Genomic DNA, 22281 nt, shown 5'->3' with positions numbered 1-22281 from the left:
AGGAATGTGAATACACGGAGGTGGTGGTTTTATGTAGCTCCTGTGAGAAGTTGGCCTGATAAATGATGCTCACTAGTTCTAGTGATCACCTTCTATCAGTCCAAACAACCGTTAAGTCAACCCTTATTGACCAGCTATCCTAATGGTAGCATGGACCAAGCAGTCTTAGGCTAAACTCTTTTGGCATGTGAAGCCAGCTGTTTTACCACATATAATCCCTTGAATACCAGATGAAAGGACACCACACTGGTTGTTATGAAAATAAACAATATATTTATTACTAACCAACACCTCTGAACTCTTTATGAGATCAGAGGGCTAAGCACATAACAATACTCTTAAGAAAAATACAGTAAGTCGCACCAATTACAATGGTGCCCTAGGGGCACGACAAACCATATACTAAGTAAATGGTATTAGGAGATCGATAGAGGAAATGAAGATGCCCAGAGGCTGTAGGATCGCTGGGACTACTCTACTCTAACCGTAGGTAAGGAGCAGGAGGCCCACGGGACGCGTGTGCAGAGTGTGAACTCAAACGCGAGATGCGGAACAAAGTCAATGGGCACAACAAGTTACGAAAAAGGTGAGTAAAGACAGTTCCGACTGGTTGAGACTAAAACTACAGGATACCTGGACACTAGGAGAGTCAATCTACCTTTGAGCACCGAAATGCTTTCGTTACCTCGCCCACGGACTTCGGGTGCATAGGTGTGAAAGTGTGTTGGGTTTCCGCGTTGAAGTCTATGGAGCCTTGGAGAAAGATGCTGCAGGCGACCAGGAGGAAGATGTCCGGAGCGATCCAAGGGTGGATCGAGGAAGATGGAGACCTGAAAGCAGAGGGGACAATGTTCAAAGTCACTAGCCAGTGACCGGAGTGGAACCAGGAAGGAAGCACGAGCTGTCACACGCAGGCTCTCGCTGTCGGCGGTGTCTGATGCGGATTCGGAGTCAACAGGCCTTGGCAAAGGCAACCCACGCGGTGAGTGAAGATGGCGTCTGGTTCGGACCAGGAGGGTCCGGGGTGCTTCTCCTTTGCAGGGAAGCAAGGGCCAGTCTGGAGCAACCAGACCAGGGGTGTGGCTTTCAAGGATCGTCGTCTAGGAGGCCACTAGCCAGCCAGCAAGTGACCAGACAACGCGTCAAGCAGCAATCCAGCAAATGGGCCCCAGGCAGATCTCGTGGAAGCTGGAGGGCTGGTCTTCTGTGCAGGAGCTGCTCGGGGCTGGGGCTTCTCAATCCCCAAAGCACTTACTCGAGGATGCCTCTGAAGTCGTGTTGGAAGCGAAGTGCAGTTTCTCCAAGATGGCCGGTCCCACGTGTCTCGTCGCACCCACGGATCTCAGCTGTGCTGCAGATGTAGGTAGAGGTCGGAGAGGTCTGGAAGTCCGGGTCTCGTCGGGCTCTGAAGTCTGATTCAACCAGGAAGGACGACAAAGTGAACCGCTAGAACGTTTGATGGTGCCTGCTTGTGCAGGGTGGTCACTCCTTGGCCACAAGGGAGATTTTCTTCAGTCTTCTGTGGGGCAGAACGTCTAAGTGCAGAGTTTCTTCTTTGTAGTTTCAATTCAGGATAATCTAATTTGGAATGGGACCAGCTCCTACCTTTATTCTCCTAAAGGGTGCTGTACTGTAACTAGGTCCCTCCTATGGGTGGGACCAGGAAGGGGGGTGGTTACACCCCCTATCCTTTGTCCGGTTTCACGCCAGAGCTGGGGCTGGAGTGAACAGAGAACAGCTAGGCTGTGGGTCTGATTAGCTGGCCCACAGCCAGGGAAAGTCGTAATCCAGTGAAGCAAAAAAGCAAAAATCTGGGGTGAACATAGGATTGCAGACCCTACTCTCCAACAGCTCCCCAACGTCAATGTGAGGATGGATCCAATGCCGAGCTGCGCAATGCCACCTACCTGCGTGCGAGGGAATCGCTGAGAATAATCTCAGGATCCAGTCTGGTGCCTGGGGATATTCACAAAGTGAGCACTCTCTGGTTAGATATAGTGTGCACCAGAAGTAGTGTTACCGAAGGTAAGTCATTTTTGATTCTGGTGGATATAGCCGCAGTTCCTCACTGCCCTCCCACCTCCCGATTCAGTGTAGTGGTCTCCTATTTCTGTTTAAAAAGGTTCCAAATTAAATACCGGAACACTGATGCACACAATTGTTATGTGCTCTTGAGTCCAAGATCACAGAAAAAAAAAGTAAATCCAGAAACTGACTCTTGCTTGCAGGGGTGGTGCATTTATGCTGTTTTGCTCCAACACATATGGGGTGGAACAAATCCTAGACGGAGCCATATCTTGCCACCAAGGGGTGCATGGGAGCACTGGTATGAAAAGTTTCTAAATGTTAGGAATCTGCAGTTAGAGTATCCACCAGTAAGAGCATTGGAGAAGGTAAGTAACTTGTTCATCAGCGAGATATTCTACTGTTTATGGATTCACATAGAATACTTTTGTCCGAGATCTTGGATTACAGGGAAGTAACGTTTCCTTCAAATACATTTACAGCTAGAACTGAATGCTTACAAATCCACATTTACCATGAATTTGCAAATGCTGAAATCTTGTACTACTGACAATATTTCTGCATTTGCAAATACCATTTGCAAGGGTAGTATTCTTCTGATTCTGTTAATCAGGATTGTGAATTTAGCCTCCTAAATTGCTTTTCTCGCTTTCCTATATACATCCTGGGTACTTACAATACTTTGTGAATCTCCTCAGTGTTGAAGTTTGAAAAATGTATTTTGCCTAATTAGAAACGAGTACAAACTTTCTCACTCAAATAGGTTCATAAAAACTTTAGTGTAATAAACTTATTCTTAAATGCAAATCCTTTTAAAGAACATAACTTAGACTATGTGAATTACATTCAAAATTATTTCCTTTTCCCAGAAACTTATGGATCTTTGTGTCCAAGTTCACTGAATTTGATGCCAGGAAATTGCACAAACTCTACAAAATGGCCCATAAGAAACGATCCCAAGAAGAAGAGGTAAAAATCCACAACATTTTTTTTACTAGACTCCTGAATTGTTCTGTTTAAACACTGCATTCTATTTGTACCTTAGCAGTGTAAGAACATTGTTTCTGGTCTGGGTGCTGCCAGAATTATTGCTATGGCAGCAAGGAGTCCTTGGGGAAACGTGGGATTAAAATAACTGCAACATATGTTATTAAAAACAAGTCTTGTAAAATGTTTTTTTCTCATGGCTCGACAGTGGTAACCATTCTCAAGGTTACCACCTGAGACGCTGAATATACAGTACAATTGTATTATTTGCCGAGCCACTAAGGGGGAAATATTACATTGCTCCAGATGTGTATTTTTGTTTAATCTGTCACGGTTTACACCATAGACTAAACAGAAAAAAGTTGCTATTTTAAAAAGCTGTATTAGTAATTTGTGGATTTTAGGGTAGAAAAATCATGTGGCACAGTCTACTAAATTAGCCATGGTGGCTCACTCCAATTCATTTGAAACCTAATTGAATTGCATGCAGAAAACTATTTTGTAGAATATTATGCAAATACACAATTGTGAATGTATCCGTATAAAAGATCTGTGTTTGATGAATGCTTCTAACTGCAGATTCTTCCCGTTTTGAACATTCTCTAGGTGTCGGACCGGATCTGGAAGATTGTCAGCAATAACCATGTGAGCTGGTAGATGGCATTGTGTTTCTCCACACCAATGTCATTCTGCTCTGGAAGTGCCATGTGGAGCTGTATATAATTGCCACCCATGTGCACCAATGTCAGTTCCTTTCTTTATACGCCACCAGATGCGATCCAGAACTATCCCTAGTACTTTTACAAGACTACTTTCTCAAACATTGCACCAGCCTACAAGTGAAAAGGTCACCCCCCCCCCGCCCCCCCCCCCCCCTAAAACCAGAGTTCAAACCTTCCAGGGACTGTCACAAGTAAATGTCTGTGACAGATCTCTCCACCAGACCGGCTAGAGAGTCTGAGTGCCTTGAAAGCATTGGCAGTGCTCCACTAGTCTGGCATTATGGTCTCTCAATGGCAGCTGCCTATTGGGTTGCTACACTTGTGCCTTTTGGGATTCCATTGCTCAGGTAGTTCCTTCTGTACTGAACGGTTTACACCTCACACTGAAATAGGTCATCTAGGATTGCCGCAATGCAGTGAAATTCACAAATCCTTGTCAGTTGGACAGTACTGATTGCCCTGGCCAGTCAATTTGCACAAGCGTTACAATCAGGAGACATGCCTGGGAAGATCTAGTCTTTTCTACTGGAGGTGCCCATATTTGGCTCTCACCTCTTTGGCAAGAAAGCAAACTCAGCCCTCAAACGCATTAAAGAACGCAGGGCCACAGCACACTCCTTTGGCCCATCTGCTCCAATGCGTCAATATCAGCAGCAATTTTGCCCCCTCCCTTGCCATAGAAGAGGTTTTCAGTACCAGTAGCACATACAACCAGCCTAGAAGACCATAAAGACTTTGTCTGGCCGAGGCTGCCGTACCCACAGACAATGTGGAAAACTGGAATAGCAAGCCGCTTAATTCCCCACACCCTCAGCTGCTGCAAAACCTCTTTATTTTGCCCCTCCTCCAGGCGCACACCCACCCTACTGGAGGCAGGATACAACATTTTCTCCCACGGTGTCAAACCCTCACTTCAGACAACTGGATCCTGCACGGTATCCAGAGAGGTTATACCCCCAACGCACATCGCACTACCCGTACAGCGGCTGACAGAAATGTATTTGTCTATTTTGCAGCAGGAAGAGCAGGCGTTTGAGGCAATGGAGAGGGTTCTGGCCTAGGAAGTAGGGACTGGGTGTTAGTCCCTCTACCTCCTAGTGCTAAAAAAAGATGGAGGCCTTCGTCCTATGTTAGATCTTCACCCTCAACACAATCCTGCGGAAGGACAAACTCAAGATACTCACTCTATCTCAGGTTCTGTTTGCCCTTGTCACTGGAGACTGGACGATAGCATTGCACCTGCAAGGCGCTTATTTCCACATCCATGTCCTGCAGACCCTCCGGCTCTGCTGCAGTTCACAGTCCGGCAGGAGCACTTTCAGACTGAAAGAGACACGTTAGTGATAGATTCCTTACCTTAGAATTACCCCAGGCGTCCGACTGGATCTGGAAAGTTTTTGTCAGCAGTACCCCTGCGCATCTGTAGGTGACGTCGTACGGTCTGGGTACTTCGTTGGTGTGGTAGTCGCTGAGATGACCTAGCTGGAGCTACTTAGACTCGCCCACACGCTCTGATGTCAGTTCTTTCTTTTTCCGTGCCAGCAAGCACAGATCTGGAGAGAGCGGTACCCCCAGGCATTTTTTGACTGAGTATTTTTGGGACTTTTTGTCTCTGTTTTTTGAGTACTTACACTCCAAGTGCATAGGAATGCCCAGTTTTAAGTCTTGCGAGGCCTGTCCCCGCATGATGTCGGTGACGGACCAGCACCATGATTGTCTCTACTGCCTGGGGTGCGACCACGACTCTTAGTCGTGCCCCTACTGCCGGGCCGTGGCTCCAAAAACTTTGCAGGAGTGGTCCCGAAATTGGCTAGAGGCCCGGGAGTCGGCTCCACTCCATTCCAGGTCCCGGCCCGCGGGAGGTCAAGGGACCGGCAGCGGAGCCATCACCTTCATTCCAAGTCTTCGCACTCTGAGTCAGGTAAGGCGAAGCACAAAAAGTCGAAGAAGCACTGTCGCTCTTCGCCGCTTGCTCGCCGCAGCTGAGGATGCGAATGTCGCGCGGCTCCGGAAGATCCTCCCCAGTTGCCGGTGGTCTACCCGCCCTTCCCGGGTCCATCGGCGACTCCGGCCCAGCGGCAGGAGTTCCTGTCAGCCATGACATGTGTCTTCGGACCAACCGGCCCTGCTGGTGCGCCTTCGGGCCCCACGGGCCGGACATGGGGTCCTCGTTCTTCGACGTCGTCGGCTCCGACGTCATCAATGTCTTCGGTCTCAACACCGAGAGACCCCCGTGGATCCAGCCATGGATCCCCGTCCATGCCGGTTGGCCCGGTACAACCTCCCGTCGACGGCAACGACACCGTCTCTGGCTTCCTCCCCGACGTGGAGACGGTGCTGGAAGGGTATCGACCGACACCTATTCCGACTCTCTTTCCCGACTCTCTTTCCCTTTCTTCACCCACCTCCTTATGTTCCACCTGTTCGGCCGGCTGTGGAGGAAGGGGAGGGATCTGAGGACCCTCTCGCAGCACAATGCGAGTTTGACCCGGACTGGGATGAGGATCTGGGGGATGCAGGTGACCAGGATTATACTCCTGATCCTGGCTCACTGTCTCCTTCTACCGTGGCGATGGAGGAGGGTGGTTCCTACTCTATGGTGTTGCGTAGGGCAGCCGAGGCTCTCTACCTCGAGCTTCCTACCATGCCTCCTGACAGAGGAGCTTCGACCAGCGCCTTCTTCTACGGAGCCGCTGCTGCCCTTTAATGATGCACTCTCTGACGTTCTTTTGGGAACCTGGTTCAGGCCCAACACAGGGGCTTCTGTGGATAAGAACGTGGCCCGACGCCATCGCCTAGCTCTGGGCGACCCGGTTTTCATCTCCCAACACCCTACCCCTCGGAGCTTGGTTGTCCAAGCCTCTGCGTCCCGAATGCGTTCCCTTCCTCACCATCGGACAGGGAATCCAAGAAACTGGAGCAGTTTGGGAAGAAGATTTTTTCTTCCACCAGTTAAAGACTGCAGTCTGTGAACACTGCATGTCTCTTGGGCCGTTATTCCCATTCTGTGTGGGATACGGTTGCGCAAGTGCTACCTCAGTGTCTGGTGGAGGCTCGGACAGTACTCTCCCAAGCTATTGCTGAGGGGAGAGACGCAACTAAGTTCACGATCCGTTGTGGTCTTGACACTGCTGACTCGCTGGGAAGGGCGATTTCCATGACAGTGGTGCTACGCCGCCAAGCCGGACTATGAATGACTGGCTTTTCTGGGGACGTTCAGAACACGTTGATGGACACGCCCTTTGATGACACTCACCTGTTTGGCGATAAGGCAGATTGCGTGGGCTACAGCCAAGTCCTTAGGCCTTTCGGACACATGCACACCTTCCACTTCTGCTTTTCGCTCCTTCGGAAGGGGCCCCCAAGCACATTTGTTTCAGAGCCACAGGCCTCCGCAGTAACAGTCTCAGTGCAGCTGCGGACGTGGGACCCGCAGAGGTGGGCCACAGGGCCAGCGTGCGGCTCAGTCCCCCCCCTGCTGCCACTGCTTTCAAACCTTCCTAGTCCGGTGTTTCTGGCCCACCAGGCGCCAGTACGTGGCAGGATTCGCAATCGCCTCCACCACTGGCGCACTATCACATCGGACAGGTGGGTTCTGCAAATTGTCCGAAGGGGTTACTCCCTCCCCTTTGAGACAACCCCCTCTGCCATGCCACCACAGTATCACTGTATGTCGGGGGATCACTTGGCACTTCTCCAGCAGGAAGTTACAGCCCTCTTGGCCAAGGGGGCCATCAAGCACGTTCCGACGCCAGAAGTAGGTCGTGGTTGTTACTCCCACTACTTCTTGCTTCCAAAGAAGGACAAAGGTCTGCGTCCCATCTTAGAAATTTGGAGCGTCAATCGCTTCCTCCGGAAGGAGAAGTTCAAAATGCTCACACTTGCTCAGGTCTTGTCTGCCCTTGACCCGCAAGACTGGATGGTAGTGTTGGACCTGCAGGACACGTATTTTTATATCCCCGTCCTGCCAGCCCACCGGCGTTACCTGCGGTTCACGGTAAGGCAGGAGCATTTTCAGTTCACCGTGCTCCGCTTTGGCCTTATCAATGCCCCTCGGGTGTTCACCAAAGTGATGGCGGTGGTTGCAGTTCATCTGCGCAGATCAGGGGTTGCAGTCGTCCCCTACCTCGACGACTGGTTGTTGAAGGCAGGCTTGCCCCAAACAGTCATCTCCCACCTCCAGACTACGGCCGATCTCCTGCATTTGCTGGGGTTCTCCATCAATGTGCCAAAGTCCCACCTGTGTCCCTCTCAGAAGCTCCTCCTCATCGGAGCGGTTCTGGACTTTGTGCAGTTTCGGGTTTATCTTGCTGAATAGCGGGTTCGGGATATTCAAGCTCTGATTTTGATCTTTCGGCCTTTATCCCGAGTCTCGGTCAGGTTGACGCTGCGACTTCTGGGGCTGATGGCCTCCTGCATCCTTCTGGTGCATCACGCCAGGTGGCGGATGTGGGCTCTGCAGTGGCACCTGAAGTTTCAGTGGGCCCATCATCAGGGCAACCTGTCCGACCACGTCCTGATCTCGGAGGGCACTGCGAGACAGTTGCAGTGGTGGCTCACGGACCCCGATTGGGTCAGTGGCAGATCCCTCTCCCTACCCCAACCGGAGCACGTAGTAGTGACGGATGCGTCCATCCTGGGCTGGGGGGCCACATGGGAGAGGCGGAGATCAGAGGCCTCTGGTCTCCGGCGGAGTCCCAGCTCCATATCAACCTTCTGCGGGCGATCCGACTTGCACTGAAGGCATTCCTTCCCTCTGTGCGGAGAAATGTAGTGCAGGTGTTCACGGACAACACCACTGCCATGTGGTACTGCAACAAACCGGGCGGGTGGGTTTGTGGACCCTTTGTCAGGAGGCTCTGCGCCTCTGGCAATGGCTGGAACACCAGGGCATCAACCTGGTGGTTCAACACCTGGCAGGTTCCCTGGACGCCAGGTCATGATGGATCTGAAAGAAACACGTTAGTGTTAGATTCCTTACCTTAGAATATCCCCAGGCGTCAGTCTGGATCCGGAAACTTTTGCGTAGCAGTACCCCTGCGCGTCGGTAGGCGTCGTCTGCAGGCGTCCCCTGCGGCTCCGCGTCCGTCGTTGGCGTCGTGCGCCGTGATGACGTCGCTGGAGTATATAGACGCCGCCTCCGCGCGCTGACGTCAGTTCTTCTTTTTTTCGCGCCAGTGGACGCAGATCTGAAGAGCAGTACTCCGGTCTTTGACCAAGTTTTTCGATTGTTTTTTCTCTTACTGTGCCTGATAGGATGCCTGGGTTTAAGAATTGCGATGACTGTGAGCGCACGATGTCGGTCACGGACCATCACCGCCTCTGTCTCCGGTGTCTGGGCCCCGACCACGACGTGGACTCCTGTGTCGACTGCCGGGCCCTCACCAACAAGGCTAGGCGGGAGCGGTCCCGCAAGCTGCTGGAGCTCCGGGTGTCGGCCCCAAGTCGGGACCGGGAGCGGTCCCGGTCCGGCCGGAGGTCGAGAGAGCGTTCGAGGGAGCGGTCGCGGAGCCGCGCCGAGCGTTCCGGAAGTCGACACCACTCGTCAGGCTCGTCAGGTAGGAAGCACAAGAAGTCGGGGCGTCGTCATCGTACCCCCGACTCCCCCCGACGCTCGCGCGATGCGGCCGGGGGCTCGGGTGACCCCAACCCCGCGGCTCCGCGAGAGTCGCCGGCGCGGCCTGCCTCATACCCTCCGGTCCCTGGGCATGGCGCGACGCCTGAGGAGATCGAGGCGTTCCTCATGGTCATGAGGGCGCTCGCTTCTCCGACGGGGCCTACGGTGCCTTCGGGCCCAGTGCTACCGTCTGGGGGCCCTGGCGGTTCGGGTGTCCCTGCCTCGGCGCCGTCGGGTGCTCCGGCCCCGGCGCCGCCGACGGCTCCGACCCCGGCGCCGCAAGGGCCTTCGGGATCGGCGCCGGCTGGTCTTCCGGCCTCCCCGGCACCGTTGCCATCGGGGTTACCCCCGACGCCGCCCCCGCGCGGCGCCGGTTCTCCAGTGCCGGCTCCGGCCGGCGGTGGGGTTCCGACGCCGGCTCCGGGCGGCGCCGTCCCCTTACCTTCTCCGACGCCGGACGCGGCGCCGGACGGGCGTCGCTCGACGCCGGTCCCGGCGCCGATGGGGCCCATGAACCCCGAGGAGCCGGTCTTCATCATTGACTCCGAATACGGAGAGGATGAGGAGTACGGTGAAGGTTGGGAGGGGTCCGAGGACCCTCTGTCACGCGAGTGCCAGTATGACCCGGACTGGACAGGTGACTTGGGGGATGCCAGTGGTTTGGACGACTCTCCTAACCCTGGTTTGATCTCTCCTCCTTCCGTGGCATCGGTGGAGGGAGCTGCCTATTCTGTGGTGCTGATGAGGGCTGCCAAGGCCTTAAACCTTGAGCTCCCCGTCGCGGCCGTGAGGCCTAACATCCTCACCGAGGTCTTCAAACCGCAGTCATGCCCACAGGAGCCACTGCTGCCGTTTAATGAAGCCTTGTCAGACGTTCTGTTGGGCACGTGGTCCAGGCCCGCTTCAGGTGCGCCTGTTGATCGGAACGTGGCCAGGCGCCACCGTCCTTGTCCGGACGACCCCAAGTACCTGTCTACCCACCCCACTCCTGAGAGTCTGGTGATCCAGGCCTCGACCTCCCAGTCCGCATTCCCGTCGGCCCCGCCCGACCGGGAATCCAAGAGGTATGACCAGTTTGGCAAAAAGGTCTTCTCGTCCATTAGTTTGGGCCTGCGGTCTTGCAACACCGCCTGCCTCTTGGGCCTCTACACCCACTCTGTGTGGGATACGGTCGCGGAGCTGCTGCCAGAATGCCCCATGGAGGTGCGGGCAAAACTCGGTCAGGCTGTTGCTGAGGGCCGAGATGCAGCGAAATATTCAATTCGGTGTGGTCTTGATACGACCGATTCGCTGGGCAGAGCTATGTCTACGACGGTGGCGATTCGTCGCCACGCCTGGCTGAGATCTGCCAATTTTTCGGCTGATGTCCAGAATACCCTGATGGACATGCCGTTTGATGGCTGTCACCTGTCCGGTGACAAGGCGGACCACGCGCTGGAACGCTTCAAGGACTCTAGGGTCACGGCCAAGTCCTTGGGTCTCTCGACCCAGCGTCAGCAACCGGGTTTGTTTCGCCCCTTTCGTGGCCAAGGAAGGGGCGCCCCCACACGTGCTGCCAGCCACGCGCCGCAACAATCCTTTCAACGCGGTGGCGGCCGTGGAAACCGCCGTGGTGGCGGTCGGGGACAACGGCGGGGTCAGACCACACCTTCCCCCGCAGCATCTACCCCAAAATCCTCCTAGTCCGTGCTTTCGGCCCCATGTGACGCCAGTGGGTGGCAGGGTTCGCCATCACCACGCTCACTGGCGCACAATCACTTCGGACAGGTGGGTGCTGCAAATTGTCCGAAGGGGCTACTCCCTCCCCTTCGAGACCTCTCCTCCAGCCATGCCACCGCAGAACCACCGTGTGTCGGGGGACCACTTGACACTTCTGCAGGAGGAAGTTACGGCCCTCTTGGCCAAGGGGGCCATCGAGCGCGTTCCTGGGCCAGAAGTAGGGCGTGGTTGTTATTCCCACTACTTTCTGGTGCCCAAGAAGGACAAGGGGGGCCTACGTCCTATCTTGGATCTAAGGAACGTCAACGGCTTCCTCCGGAAGGAGAAGTTCAAGATGTTGACGTTAGCTCAGGTCTTGGCTGCTCTAGACCCGCAAGACTGGATGGTAGCGTTGGACTTGCAGGACGCCTATTTTCACATCCCCGTCCTGCCGGCCCACCGGCGGTACCTGCGGTTCACGGTAGGCCTGGAGCACTTTCAGTTTATCGTGCTCCCCTTCGGCCTTACCAGCGCCCCACGGGTGTTCACAAAGGTGATGGCGGTGGTCGCAGCCCATCTGCGCAGGTTAGGGGTTTCAGTCTTCCCCTACCTAGACGACTGGTTGTTGAAGGCGGGCTGGCCCCAGACAGTCGTCCACCACCTTCAGATGACGGCAGACCTCTTGCACGACCTGGGGTTCTCCATCAATGTGCCGAAATCACACCTGTGTCCCTCTCAAAAGCTCCTCTTCATCGGAGCGGTTCTGGACTCGGCGCAGTTTCGGGTTTATCCTCCGGAACGGCGGGTTCGGGATATTCAGGCTTTGATTCCCATCTTTCAGCCGCTATCCCGAGTTTCGGTCAGGTTGACGCTGCGGCTGCTGGGACTGATGGCTTCCTGCATCCTTCTGGTGCATCACGCCCGGTGGCGGATGCGGGCTCTGCAGTGGGACCTGAAGTTTCAGTGGGCCCAGCATCAGGGCAACTTGTCCGACCACGTCTTGATCTCGGAGGGCACTGCGAGACAACTGCAGTGGTGGCTTACGGACCGCGATTGGGTCAGGGGCAAGTCCCTCTCCCTTCCCCAACCGGAGCACGTTGTCGTGACGGACGCGTCCCTCCAGGGCTGGGGGGGCCACTTGGGAGAGGTGGAGATCAGAGGCATCTGGTCTCCGGCGGAGTCCCGACTCCATATCAACTTGTTGGAGCTGCGGGCGATTCGTCTGGCACTGAAGGCATTCCTCCCCTTTGTCAACGGGAGTGTAGTGCAGGTGTTCACCGACAACACCACCGCCATGTGGTACTGCAACAAACAGGGCGGAGTGGGGTCGTGGACCCTTTGCCAGGAGGCTCTGCGCCTCTGGCAATGGCTGGAACGTCAGGGCGTGACTCTGACGGTTCAACACCTGGCAGGTTCTCTGAACGCCAGGGCGGACGAACTCAGCCGTCGGTGCTCGATGGATCACGAATGGCGTCTGAACTCGGACGTGGCGCAAGGCATCTTTCTGCAATGGGGAGAGCCTTGGTTAGATCTATTCGCCACAGAAGAGAACGCGCAATGTCATCAGTTCTGCGCGTTGGAGTTTCCAAGACGGCACTCGCACGGCGACGCCTTTCGGCGCGAGTGGAGTTGCGGTCTGTTATACGCCTTTCCGCCTATACCACTTCTGCCCAGAGTGCTGAAGAAGATCAGGCGCGACCGGGCCCAAGTTATCCTTGTGGCTCCGGACTGGGCTCGAAGGTACTGGTATCCCGAGCTACTCAGCATGTCAGTCGGTCCCCCGATCCGTCTGCCTCTTCAGGAGGACCTTCTGTCGCAGCAGCAGGGGACGGTCCTCCACCCGAACCTGTCCAGTCTCCACCTCCATGCTTGGAGATTGAGCGGCGGCAGTTGAGGCCATTTGACTTGCCTCCTGAAGTCTGTGATGTTATTCTGGCAGCCAGGCGTCCCTCCACTAAGTCGGTATACGCCTGTCGGTGGAACAGATTTGTGGCATGGTGCACAGCAAAGGCTGTGGATCCTCTTTCTGCCCCTCTTTCGGAGGTTCTTCTGTTTCTTCTTTCTCTTGCCCAGCAGGGCTCTGCTCTGGGCACTATCAAGGGCTACCTTTCTGCCCTTTCAGCCTTTTTGAGGCTTCCTGATCAGCCTTCTTTGTTCAAGTCCCCGATTGTAACTCGGTTCTTAAAAGGCATCACTCACATGTTTCCACCTGTTCCGTTTGTGATGCCTCAGTGGGATTTGAACCTGGTTCTGACCTTCCTGATGTGTGCTCCCTTTGAGCCCCTTCATTCTTGTCCTCTCCGTCTCCTGACTTTAAAGACGGCTTTCCTGGTTGCCATCACCTCTGCCAGGAGAGTGAGTGAGCTCCAGGCTCTTTCTGTCCAACCTCCTTTCCTGTCCATTCATCCTGACAAGGTGGTTCTGAGGACTAGACCTTCTTTCCTGCCCAAGGTTGTTTCGGCCTTTCACATCGGGCAGTCCATCACCCTCCCTTCCTTCTTCCCGCCTCCGCATCCTTCAAAGGATGAAGAGCGGCTCCACCGTCTGGACCCAAAACGTGCGCTTTCATTCTACATGGATCGCACACGCCAGTTCCGGGTGGATGACCAACTGTTTGTTGGCTACGTGGGTGCGAAGAAGGGACGGGCGGTTTGTAAACGAACCATCTCTCGATGGGTCGTCCTCTGCATCAAAGCGTGCTACTCTTTGGCTCGGAAGGAGCCTCCTGTTGGGCTGAGGGCCCATTCCACTCGGGCCACGGCGGCTACTACTGCCCTGGGCCGGGGAGTCCCCTTGCAGGACATTTGCCAAGCGGCTACGTGGGCCTCGCTGCACACCTTTGCGAGGCACTACTGCCTGGACAGTCAAGTCCGGAGGGATGGCTTCTTTGGCCGTTCTGTCCTCCAGGACTTTCTGGTGTAGTTTTGTATTGGTTCGCAGACCCACCACCGGGGTTGGTATTGCTGGGGTATGTATTCTAAGGTAAGGAATCTAACACTAACGTGTTTCTTTCAGATGAACAAGTTACTTACCTTCGGTAACGATATATCTGTAAGAAACATTAGTTAGTGTTAGATTCCTTACCGAACCCACCCATCCTCCCCGTTCTGCGAACTGATACCTAGGGTTAAGGTCATCCCTTTCAGGGCCCTAGTTTTTACATGGCACCAGTGTTGGTTCTCTCATGGCTCTGCGTCTCCTGGCGCGGAAATGCTGTGTGCAAAGAACTGACGTCAGCGCGCGGAGGCGGCGTCTATATACTCCAGCGACGTCATCACGGCGCACGACGCCAACGACGGACGCGGAGCCGCAGGGGACGCCTGCAGACGACGCCTACCGACGCGCAGGGGTACTGCTACGCAAAAGTTTCCGGATCCAGACTGACGCCTGGGGATATTCTAAGGTAAGGAATCTAACACTAACTAATGTTTCTTACAGATATATCGTTACCGAAGGTAAGTAACTTGTTCATCACGAATGGCATTTGAACTCTGACGTGGCGCAAGGTCTCTTTCAGCGATGGGGAGAGCCTTGGTTAGATCTATTCGCCACCAAGAGAACGAGCAATGTCATCAGTTCTGTGCGTTGGAATTTCCAAGGAGGCACTCGCTCGGAAACGCTTTTTGTCGCGAGTGGAACTGCGGTCTATTGTACGCCTTTCCGCCGATACCACTTCTGCCCAGAGTGCTGAAGAAGCTCAGGCGCAACTGGGCCCAAGTCATCCTTGTGGCTCCGGACTGGGCACGAAGATACTGGTAGGCCGAGCTACTCAGAATGTCAGTCGATCCCCCGATTCGTCTGCCTCTTCAGGAGGAACTTCTGTCACATCAGCGGGGGACGGTCCTCCACCCGAACCTGTCCAGTCTCCACCTCCGTGCGTGGAGATTGAGCGGCGACAGTTGAGGCCATTTGACTTGCCTCCTGAAGTCTGTGTTGGATTCTGGCAGCCAGGCGTCCCTCCACATAAACGGTATAGGCCTGCAGGTGGAACAAATTTGTGTCATGGTGCACAGCAAAGGCTGTGGTTCCACTTTCTGCCCGCCTTTCAGAGGTTCTCCTCTTCCTTCTTTCTCTTGCCCAGCAAGGCTCTGCTCTGGGACTATCAAAGGCTATCTCTCGGCCATTTCTGCCTTCTTAAGGCTTCCTGATCAGCCTTCTCTTTTCAAGACCCCTGTTGTAAATAGATTCTTGAAAGGCATCACACACGTTTCCTCCTGTTCCCTTCGTGATGCCTCAGTGGGACTTGAACATTATACTGACTTATCTGATGTGTGCTCCCTTTGAGCCACTTCATAACTGTCATCTTCATCTTCTGACTCTTATGACTGCATTCCTGGTGGCCATCACCTCTGCCAGGAGAGTGAGTGAGTTCCAGGCTCTGTCTTCTAGGCCTCCTTTCCTCTCTGTCCATCCAGACAAGGTTGTTCTGAGGACTCATCCTTCTTTCCTACCCAAGGTGGTTACAGCCTTTCATATCGGACAGTCCATCACCTTGCCCGCCTTCTTTCGGCCTCTGCTCCCTCGAAAGAGGAAGAGAGGCTCCACCGTCTGGACCCAATTCGTGCCTCTCCTTCTATCAAGAGCGCACATGCCAGTTCCGGGTGGACTACCAGCTCTTTATTGGTTACGTGGGCGCTAAGAAGGGACGGGCGGTGCACAAGCGGACCATCTCTCTGTGGGTCGTTTTGTGCATCAAGGTCTGTTGGAGCCTCCTGTGGGGCTGCACGCTCATTCCACTCAGGCCACGGTGGCTTCTACTGCCCATGGTAGGCGAGTCCCTTTGCAGAACATTTGTCAGGCAGCTATGTGGGCCTCGCTGCACACGTTTTCCAAGCACTACTTCCTGGACAGTCAATTCCAGAGAGATGGCTTTTTGCCCGTTCCGTTCTCCAGGACTTCCTGGTGTGATCTTGGTTCGCAGGCCCACCACCGGGGTTGGTATTGCTGGGGTATCTATTCTAAGGAAAGGAATCTCACTAACGTTTCTTTCAGATGAACAAGTTGCTCCCCTTTGGTAACAATATATCTGCAAGAAACATAGATTATTTACTGCCCCACCCATCCTCCCCGTTCTGCGAACCGATATCTAGGGTTAAGGTATCTCCCTTTGAGGGCCCTAGTTTCATGGCACCAGTGTCGGTTTCTTGCATGGCTCTGCATTCCTGGCAGGAAAGCTATGTACAGAACTGACGTCAGCACGCGAGGGCGGCGCCTAAGTACTCCGACGTCATCCCGGCGATCACGATGCCGACGACAGACGTGGAGCGGCAGACAACACCTACCGACGCGCAGGGGTACTGCTGCTAAAAACTTTCCGGATCCAGTCTGACGCCTGGGGATATTCTAAGGTAAGGAATCAAACTAACCAATGTTTCTTACAGATATATCGTTACCGAAGGTAAGTAACTTGTTCTTTAGAGCCTCTCCCTGGGGTGTATGGTTAAAATGTGCCAGGGGCTGCTCCTCTATTCTTAACAATGCACAGGCATGACCAGAGCTGTAAGGGCAGATTGAGTAATTAAGATCTCCTACCCAAAGAATACATACAGTTTGCCATTTCTCTTAAATTTTGTTAATTTCCCTCTGTAGAGCACACATCTTTAGTTAAAGGACAATATACTTTCATTATATATCCAAGTTGGTGCAGACAATGCAGTGCTCAAACATAGCACTAACAGACACAACAACATAGAACAAGACAGTTAAAGATCCAAGGTTGCTTAGGATTTTATATCAAACAAACTTAGGTGGAGATCCTGTGTGTTATATATGGTTTTAATATTTTTGTATGTATTGTGCTTTTATGAGAAATGCTCGAATAAAGCCTCTTTGAATTGAATATATATGGTATCTCCTGGGGAATCATTACATGTTTTGACAGCAACTTAGAAAAGGGATGTCATTGTTTCGACCTACAGTTAGTCTTCGGGTGTCATCATAACAAAAGTTACCTGACTAACGTTCCCTAGAAACGATGGAATCTTGGGACCATCAATAATGCATCCTATATGCAATATGTGCAAGCACACCTGTGTATTGTGTGGAGAAAGTAGTCACACCTACACATACACGAGTGTTTGTGCCCATTAAAAGACTGGACACAATTATTCAAATCACACATTAGAAGTGTGAGGAATTCAAGATCAGCATTTCCTAGTGCCAGAATTAGAGCTTTGAGTTGAGCCAGCTGAGCAGTACAATCACCTACAGATTGTAAAGGTTTTTTGAGGCTGGAATACTCCATCCCCCAGCACCCTAGGTACTGCTGCACAAACGGCCGAGTATCGATGCACTATTAGCGTAGACAATGAAGTCATACTGGTCAAGAGGCAAAACATCATTGGACCCAGGGTATTCCTGTTCATATTGTAGAAATTCTTGTGTTTGCAATGTAGGGTCAAAGACATAGTCTATATCAGTAGCTGTAAAGGAGATGGCCCACTGTATCCATCTAGTATGTAAGGCTTATGCTATAGGGATGCTGGTCTTTGTGACAGCCTCTAAGGCTGGAATGGAAGCAACCACAGTTATGAGTTTTACCTGTATCAATGATCTTTCCTTTATAACAGCCGTCTGAACTACAGTCAGTAATTTTTTCTGTTGGTGTAAAACGCATTTCTACATCTGAATACAAGCGTGATTTATATGCAGTTGGTACAGTATCACCTTCATTAAAACCGACATGTGTAGCCAGTGGTTCCCGCAGTTATGCGGATCACCAGATTTGTGGTGATAACACTTGTGTGTAAATGTTTTTTTGCAAGCATGTCACTGTATGTTCTGGTGTACAATGTGTGCTTGAGATGTCTAGAAGTATTAATTCATAAAACTGTTTCACCCGTTGGGTATGGTCTAGTATGTAGGTTCTACCAAAGTTGAGAAAGGCCAAAGTGATTATAGCTTTTTTTTATTGTGTTTAGTGGTTGTTGTAAGAATGCCCATTTGTCTAGGGAATGTGATGCTAAGCTTTTGCCTTCATTTGATAACTCTTATCCCAAGAACAGGACACTGAGCTACATCATTTTTGTTTACTGGAAGTTGAATTTGTAGCCATGTTCAGCAATGCGATCTACGCTGGCTAGATATGTGTTTAAGGTACATGTCATCGACATAGGACAATGCTTCAGAGTCAATTTCTTGTAAAATTGATGTAATTCGGAAAGAGACCAATCCTGGGCTCTTCTTATACCCCTGAGTCAGTCAACCAAATCTGTTTTGCCACCCCATCGTGGTGAATGCGGTCACATCCCTGCTTTTAGGCGCTATGTTTTGGCAGAAAAAGTCATTTGAAATGTCTAATGTTGGTTTATATTCTTTGTGCACAATGTTGTTCAGTAGTGCTGCTCTGCATGAATTTTGTAATGCAAATGTGCATGTATGACTGTTTAGATGTCTGTAGTCTAAGACTAAGCATTATCCGTGATCTGGTTTCGCTACTGGAAACAAAGGATTGTTCATTAGTAGATACAAGGCGCAATGCCTTGATCCTAATTTTGTCAGAATTTTTTCTAACATGAAGTTAAGCTTCATGCTTAATAGGGTATTGTGGCTGCATTAGCTGCCTGCACCTATAAGGTGAATCTTCATCCCACCCTATATGGTTACGGTACCAACCATCCTTATTTAAGCTGCACGTGATGAGATTCCTCAAAGGTTTGCAACATGTATTCCCCTCTAGGCCATTTTTCATCCTCCAGTGAGACTTGAGCCTGGTCTTTCATTTTCTGCTGTCTGCTCCCTTTGAGCTGTTACACAACTGCCCTGTTCAGTTATTAACCATCAAGCCAGGAGGGTCAGCAAGTTGCAGACTTTCTCAGTGCACACACCTTACATTACTTTTTGGCCTGACAAACTGGTGTGTTGGGCACATGCTTTCTTCCTTCAGGAGGTAATCACCCCTATGTACGTAGGCCAGAAAATCACCATACCAACCTTTTTTGCCCCACTTCATCTGCTAAAGTGGAGAAACTAGACCATCTGGATCCAAAAAGAGCTCCATTGTTCTGTCTTGACAACACAAAAGATATCCAGGTGGATGAACAACACTTCATAGGATACATTGGAGCCAAGAAAGGGAAGACTGTGCTGTACCATCTCCCACAGGATTGTGCTCTGCATAAAAATCTGCTACGCATTGGCCAACAACCAACCTCCCGAAGGCTTGTTTGCTCATTCGACTAGAACCAAGGCTGCGACAACTTCATTAGACCGCAAAGTACCAGTCCTGGACATCAATCCGGCTGCAACGTGGGCTTCTATACACGTTTATGAAGCACTAATACCTAGACAGTCAGTCTGGTTTGATAGTTCTTGCAGGACTTTCTGGTTTAAATCCGCCTCCAGGGAGGCATTAATTAGGTATCTGTATTTAGGCAAGGAATCTGCAGCTAGAAGTCTCTATCAGATGAGCAAGTTACTTAACTTCAGTAATGCCCTATCTGGTATAGTCTCTGTCTAGCCGCAGATTCCTTATGATCTTCCCCGCTCTGCGACCTGACCAGCAAATAAGTACTTCCCCTTATGAAGAGCCCTTGCAGCTCACACCAGTCAGGTGTGGAAAGTCGCAAAAATTAACTGATGTCTGCACACTAAGGTGGTGCCTATATAGGTACTGCATATCTAATTTTCTGTGTTGGTGACTCAGTCGACACGGAGCAGATTGACGCCACGTACTGGCATGTGTTGGTTCTGCTCGACCGTTTCCTGATTCACTCCGACACCAGGGGATGATTCTAAGGTATAGTAACTACTAATCTGAAAGAGACACGTTAGTGATAGATTCCTTACCTTAAAATATCCCCAGGCGTCAGACTGGATCCGGAAACCTTTGCGTAGCAGTACCCTTGCGCATCGGTAGGCGTCGTCTGCGGCTCCGCGTCCGTCGTCGGCGTCGTGGGCGCCGTGATGACGTCGTCGGAGTACTTAGACGCCGCCTCCGCGTGCTGACGTCAGTTCTTCTTTTTTCCGCGCCAGCCAGCGCAGATCTGGAAAGAGCAGTTACCCAAGTCAATTTTTGACTAACTTTTTGTATCAATTTTTGATCATTTCTCGTAGTCTAACGACTCCGATCGGTGCCGTAGGGATGCCCGGATTTAAGCACTGTGAGGAGTGCGACCGCACGATGTCGGTCACGGACCCTCACCGCCTGTGCCTAACTTGTCTAGGCGTCGACCACGATGACGAGGCCTGCCCCGACTGTCGGGCCCTCTCGAGGAAAGCCAGACGGGAGCGGTCCTGCAGGCGGCTCGAACTCCGGCATCGGCCTCGCGCCGAGTGAGATCCCGGTCCCGCGGGAGGTGGAGGGACAGGTCGCGGGGACGGAGCCGTCACAGCTCCAGGAGTCGGCACCACTCCTCTGGGTCCAAGTCGTCAGGTAAGAAGCACAAGAAGTTGAAGAGACGTCATCGCTCTTCTGACTCCCCCCGACGCTCGCGCGATGCGGCCGGGGGTTCAGGTGACACCGCCCACGCTCCTCCTTCGGAGTCGTGGGCGTCTCGTCCTGCCCCACACCCTCTGGTCCCTTGGCAGAACGCGACGCCAGAGGAGATTGAGCGCTTACTCATGGCCATGAGGTCCCTTTCTCCTCCGACAGGCTCCGCGGCGCCTTCGGGCCCAGCGGACCCGTCTGGGGGCCCTAGCGGATCGGGGGCTTCGACCCCGACTCCATCGGGTGCTTCGGCCCGACGCGGCCGGCGCCTTCAGGCCCGGCGCCGCAGGGCCCCACGATCCCAACACCGCCGGTGCCTTCGGGCCCGACGCCGCAAGGAACAGCGGCTCCGGCGCCGCCGGCGCCTTCGGGCCCGGCGCCGCGGGATGCTGCTGGCCCTTCCTCGGGCTCTGGATCGTCACCGGTGGACCTTACGGCCCCCCCCGGCGCCGGTCCGTCAGGTGTCACCTCCGGCACCATCCTCGGGCGTTAGGCGCCGCACCCGACGCCATTTGGAGATTTCCACTTCTACGAACCGAACCCATTCAATTACAACCCTCAGTCTCAGGAGATGGGTGAAGAGGAGAATTGGGAGGGGTCTGAGGACCCTCTGACCAAGGAGTGTCAGTCTCATGAGGACTGGGCAGGAGACCTTGGGGAGGCCAGTGGCCTGGACACCTCTCCAGACACTGGGTTTGTCTCTCCTCCTACCGTGTCTTTGGAGGAGGGGCTACCTATGGTGTGGTGTTGACGAGGGCTGCCAAGGCTTTGGGCCTTGAGCTCCCCGTCACGGCCTTGAGGACTAACCTCCTCACAGAGGTCCTTAAACCGCAGTCATGCTCGGCTGAGCCTCTGCTGCCCTTTAATGAGGCCTTGACCGACGTTCTTTTGGGCACTTGGTCCAGGCCCGCTACGGGTTCGCCCGTAGATAGGAACGTGGCCAGACGCCACCGCTGCCCTAGACCCAGGAGACTGGATGTTAGCGTTGGACTTGCAGGACGCTTATTTCCACATCCCCGTCCTGCCGGCCCACCGGCGTTACCTGCGGTTCACGGTAGGCCACAAGCACTTTCAGTTTACCGTGCTCCCCTTCGGCCTTACCAGCGCCCCACGGGTGTTCACGAGGGTGATGGCGGTAGTCGCAGCTCATCTGCGCAGGTTGGGGGTCTCAGTCTTCCCCTACCTCGACGACTGGTTGCTGAAGGCGGGCTCGCCCCAGACAGTCGTCAGCCACCTCCAGACTACGGCGGATCTCCTTCACCAGCTGGGATTTTCCATCAATGTGCCGAAGTCAAACATGTGTCCCTCTCAGAAGCTCCTTTTCATCGGAGCGGTTCTCGACTCGGCGCAGTTTCGGGTTTACCCGCCCGAACAGCGAGTTCGGGATATACAGGCTCTGATTCCAATCTTCCGGCCTTTATCCCGGGTTTCAGTCAGGTTGACGCTGCAGCTTCTGGGGCTGATGGCCTCCTGTATCCTTCTGGTGCATCACGCACGGTGGCGGATGCGGGCTCTGCAGTGGGACCTGAAGTTTCAGTGGGCCCAGCATCAGGGTAACCTGTCCGACCATGTCCTGATCTCGGAGGGCACTGCGAGACAGCTGCAGTGGTGGCTCACGGACCGCGATTGGGTCAACGGCAGATCCCTCTCCCTTCCCCAACCGGAGCACGTAGTTGTGACGGACGCGTCCCTCCAGGGCTGGGGAGGCCTCTGGTCTCCGGCGGAGTCCCGGCTCCATATCAACCTTTTGGAGCTGCGGGCGATTCGTCTAGCACTGAAGGCATTCCTCCCGTCTGTCCGAGGGA

At 53.3% G+C, this 22281-nt stretch overlaps 1 protein-coding gene across 1 annotated transcript in view; it reads left to right on the top strand.

The window, feature by feature from the left end:
- CHD2 (chromodomain helicase DNA binding protein 2) overlaps window positions 1-22281 on the top strand; it is a 1340517-nt gene that overhangs the window by 1140051 nt on the left and 178185 nt on the right. The window contains exon 22 of the mRNA XM_086956769.1: window positions 2895-2994. Coding sequence (XP_086812895.1) covers window positions 2895-2994 — 100 coding nt within the window. The remainder of the gene's footprint in view (window positions 1-2894; window positions 2995-22281) is intronic.

This window comes from Lissotriton vulgaris, chromosome 2_1 (assembly GCF_964263255.1).
Source record: "Lissotriton vulgaris chromosome 2_1, aLisVul1.2, whole genome shotgun sequence".
NCBI lineage: Eukaryota > Metazoa > Chordata > Amphibia > Caudata > Salamandridae > Lissotriton > Lissotriton vulgaris.
Note: the sequence above shows the minus strand (reverse complement) of the source record. Positions and strands in the feature narration are given on the sequence as shown.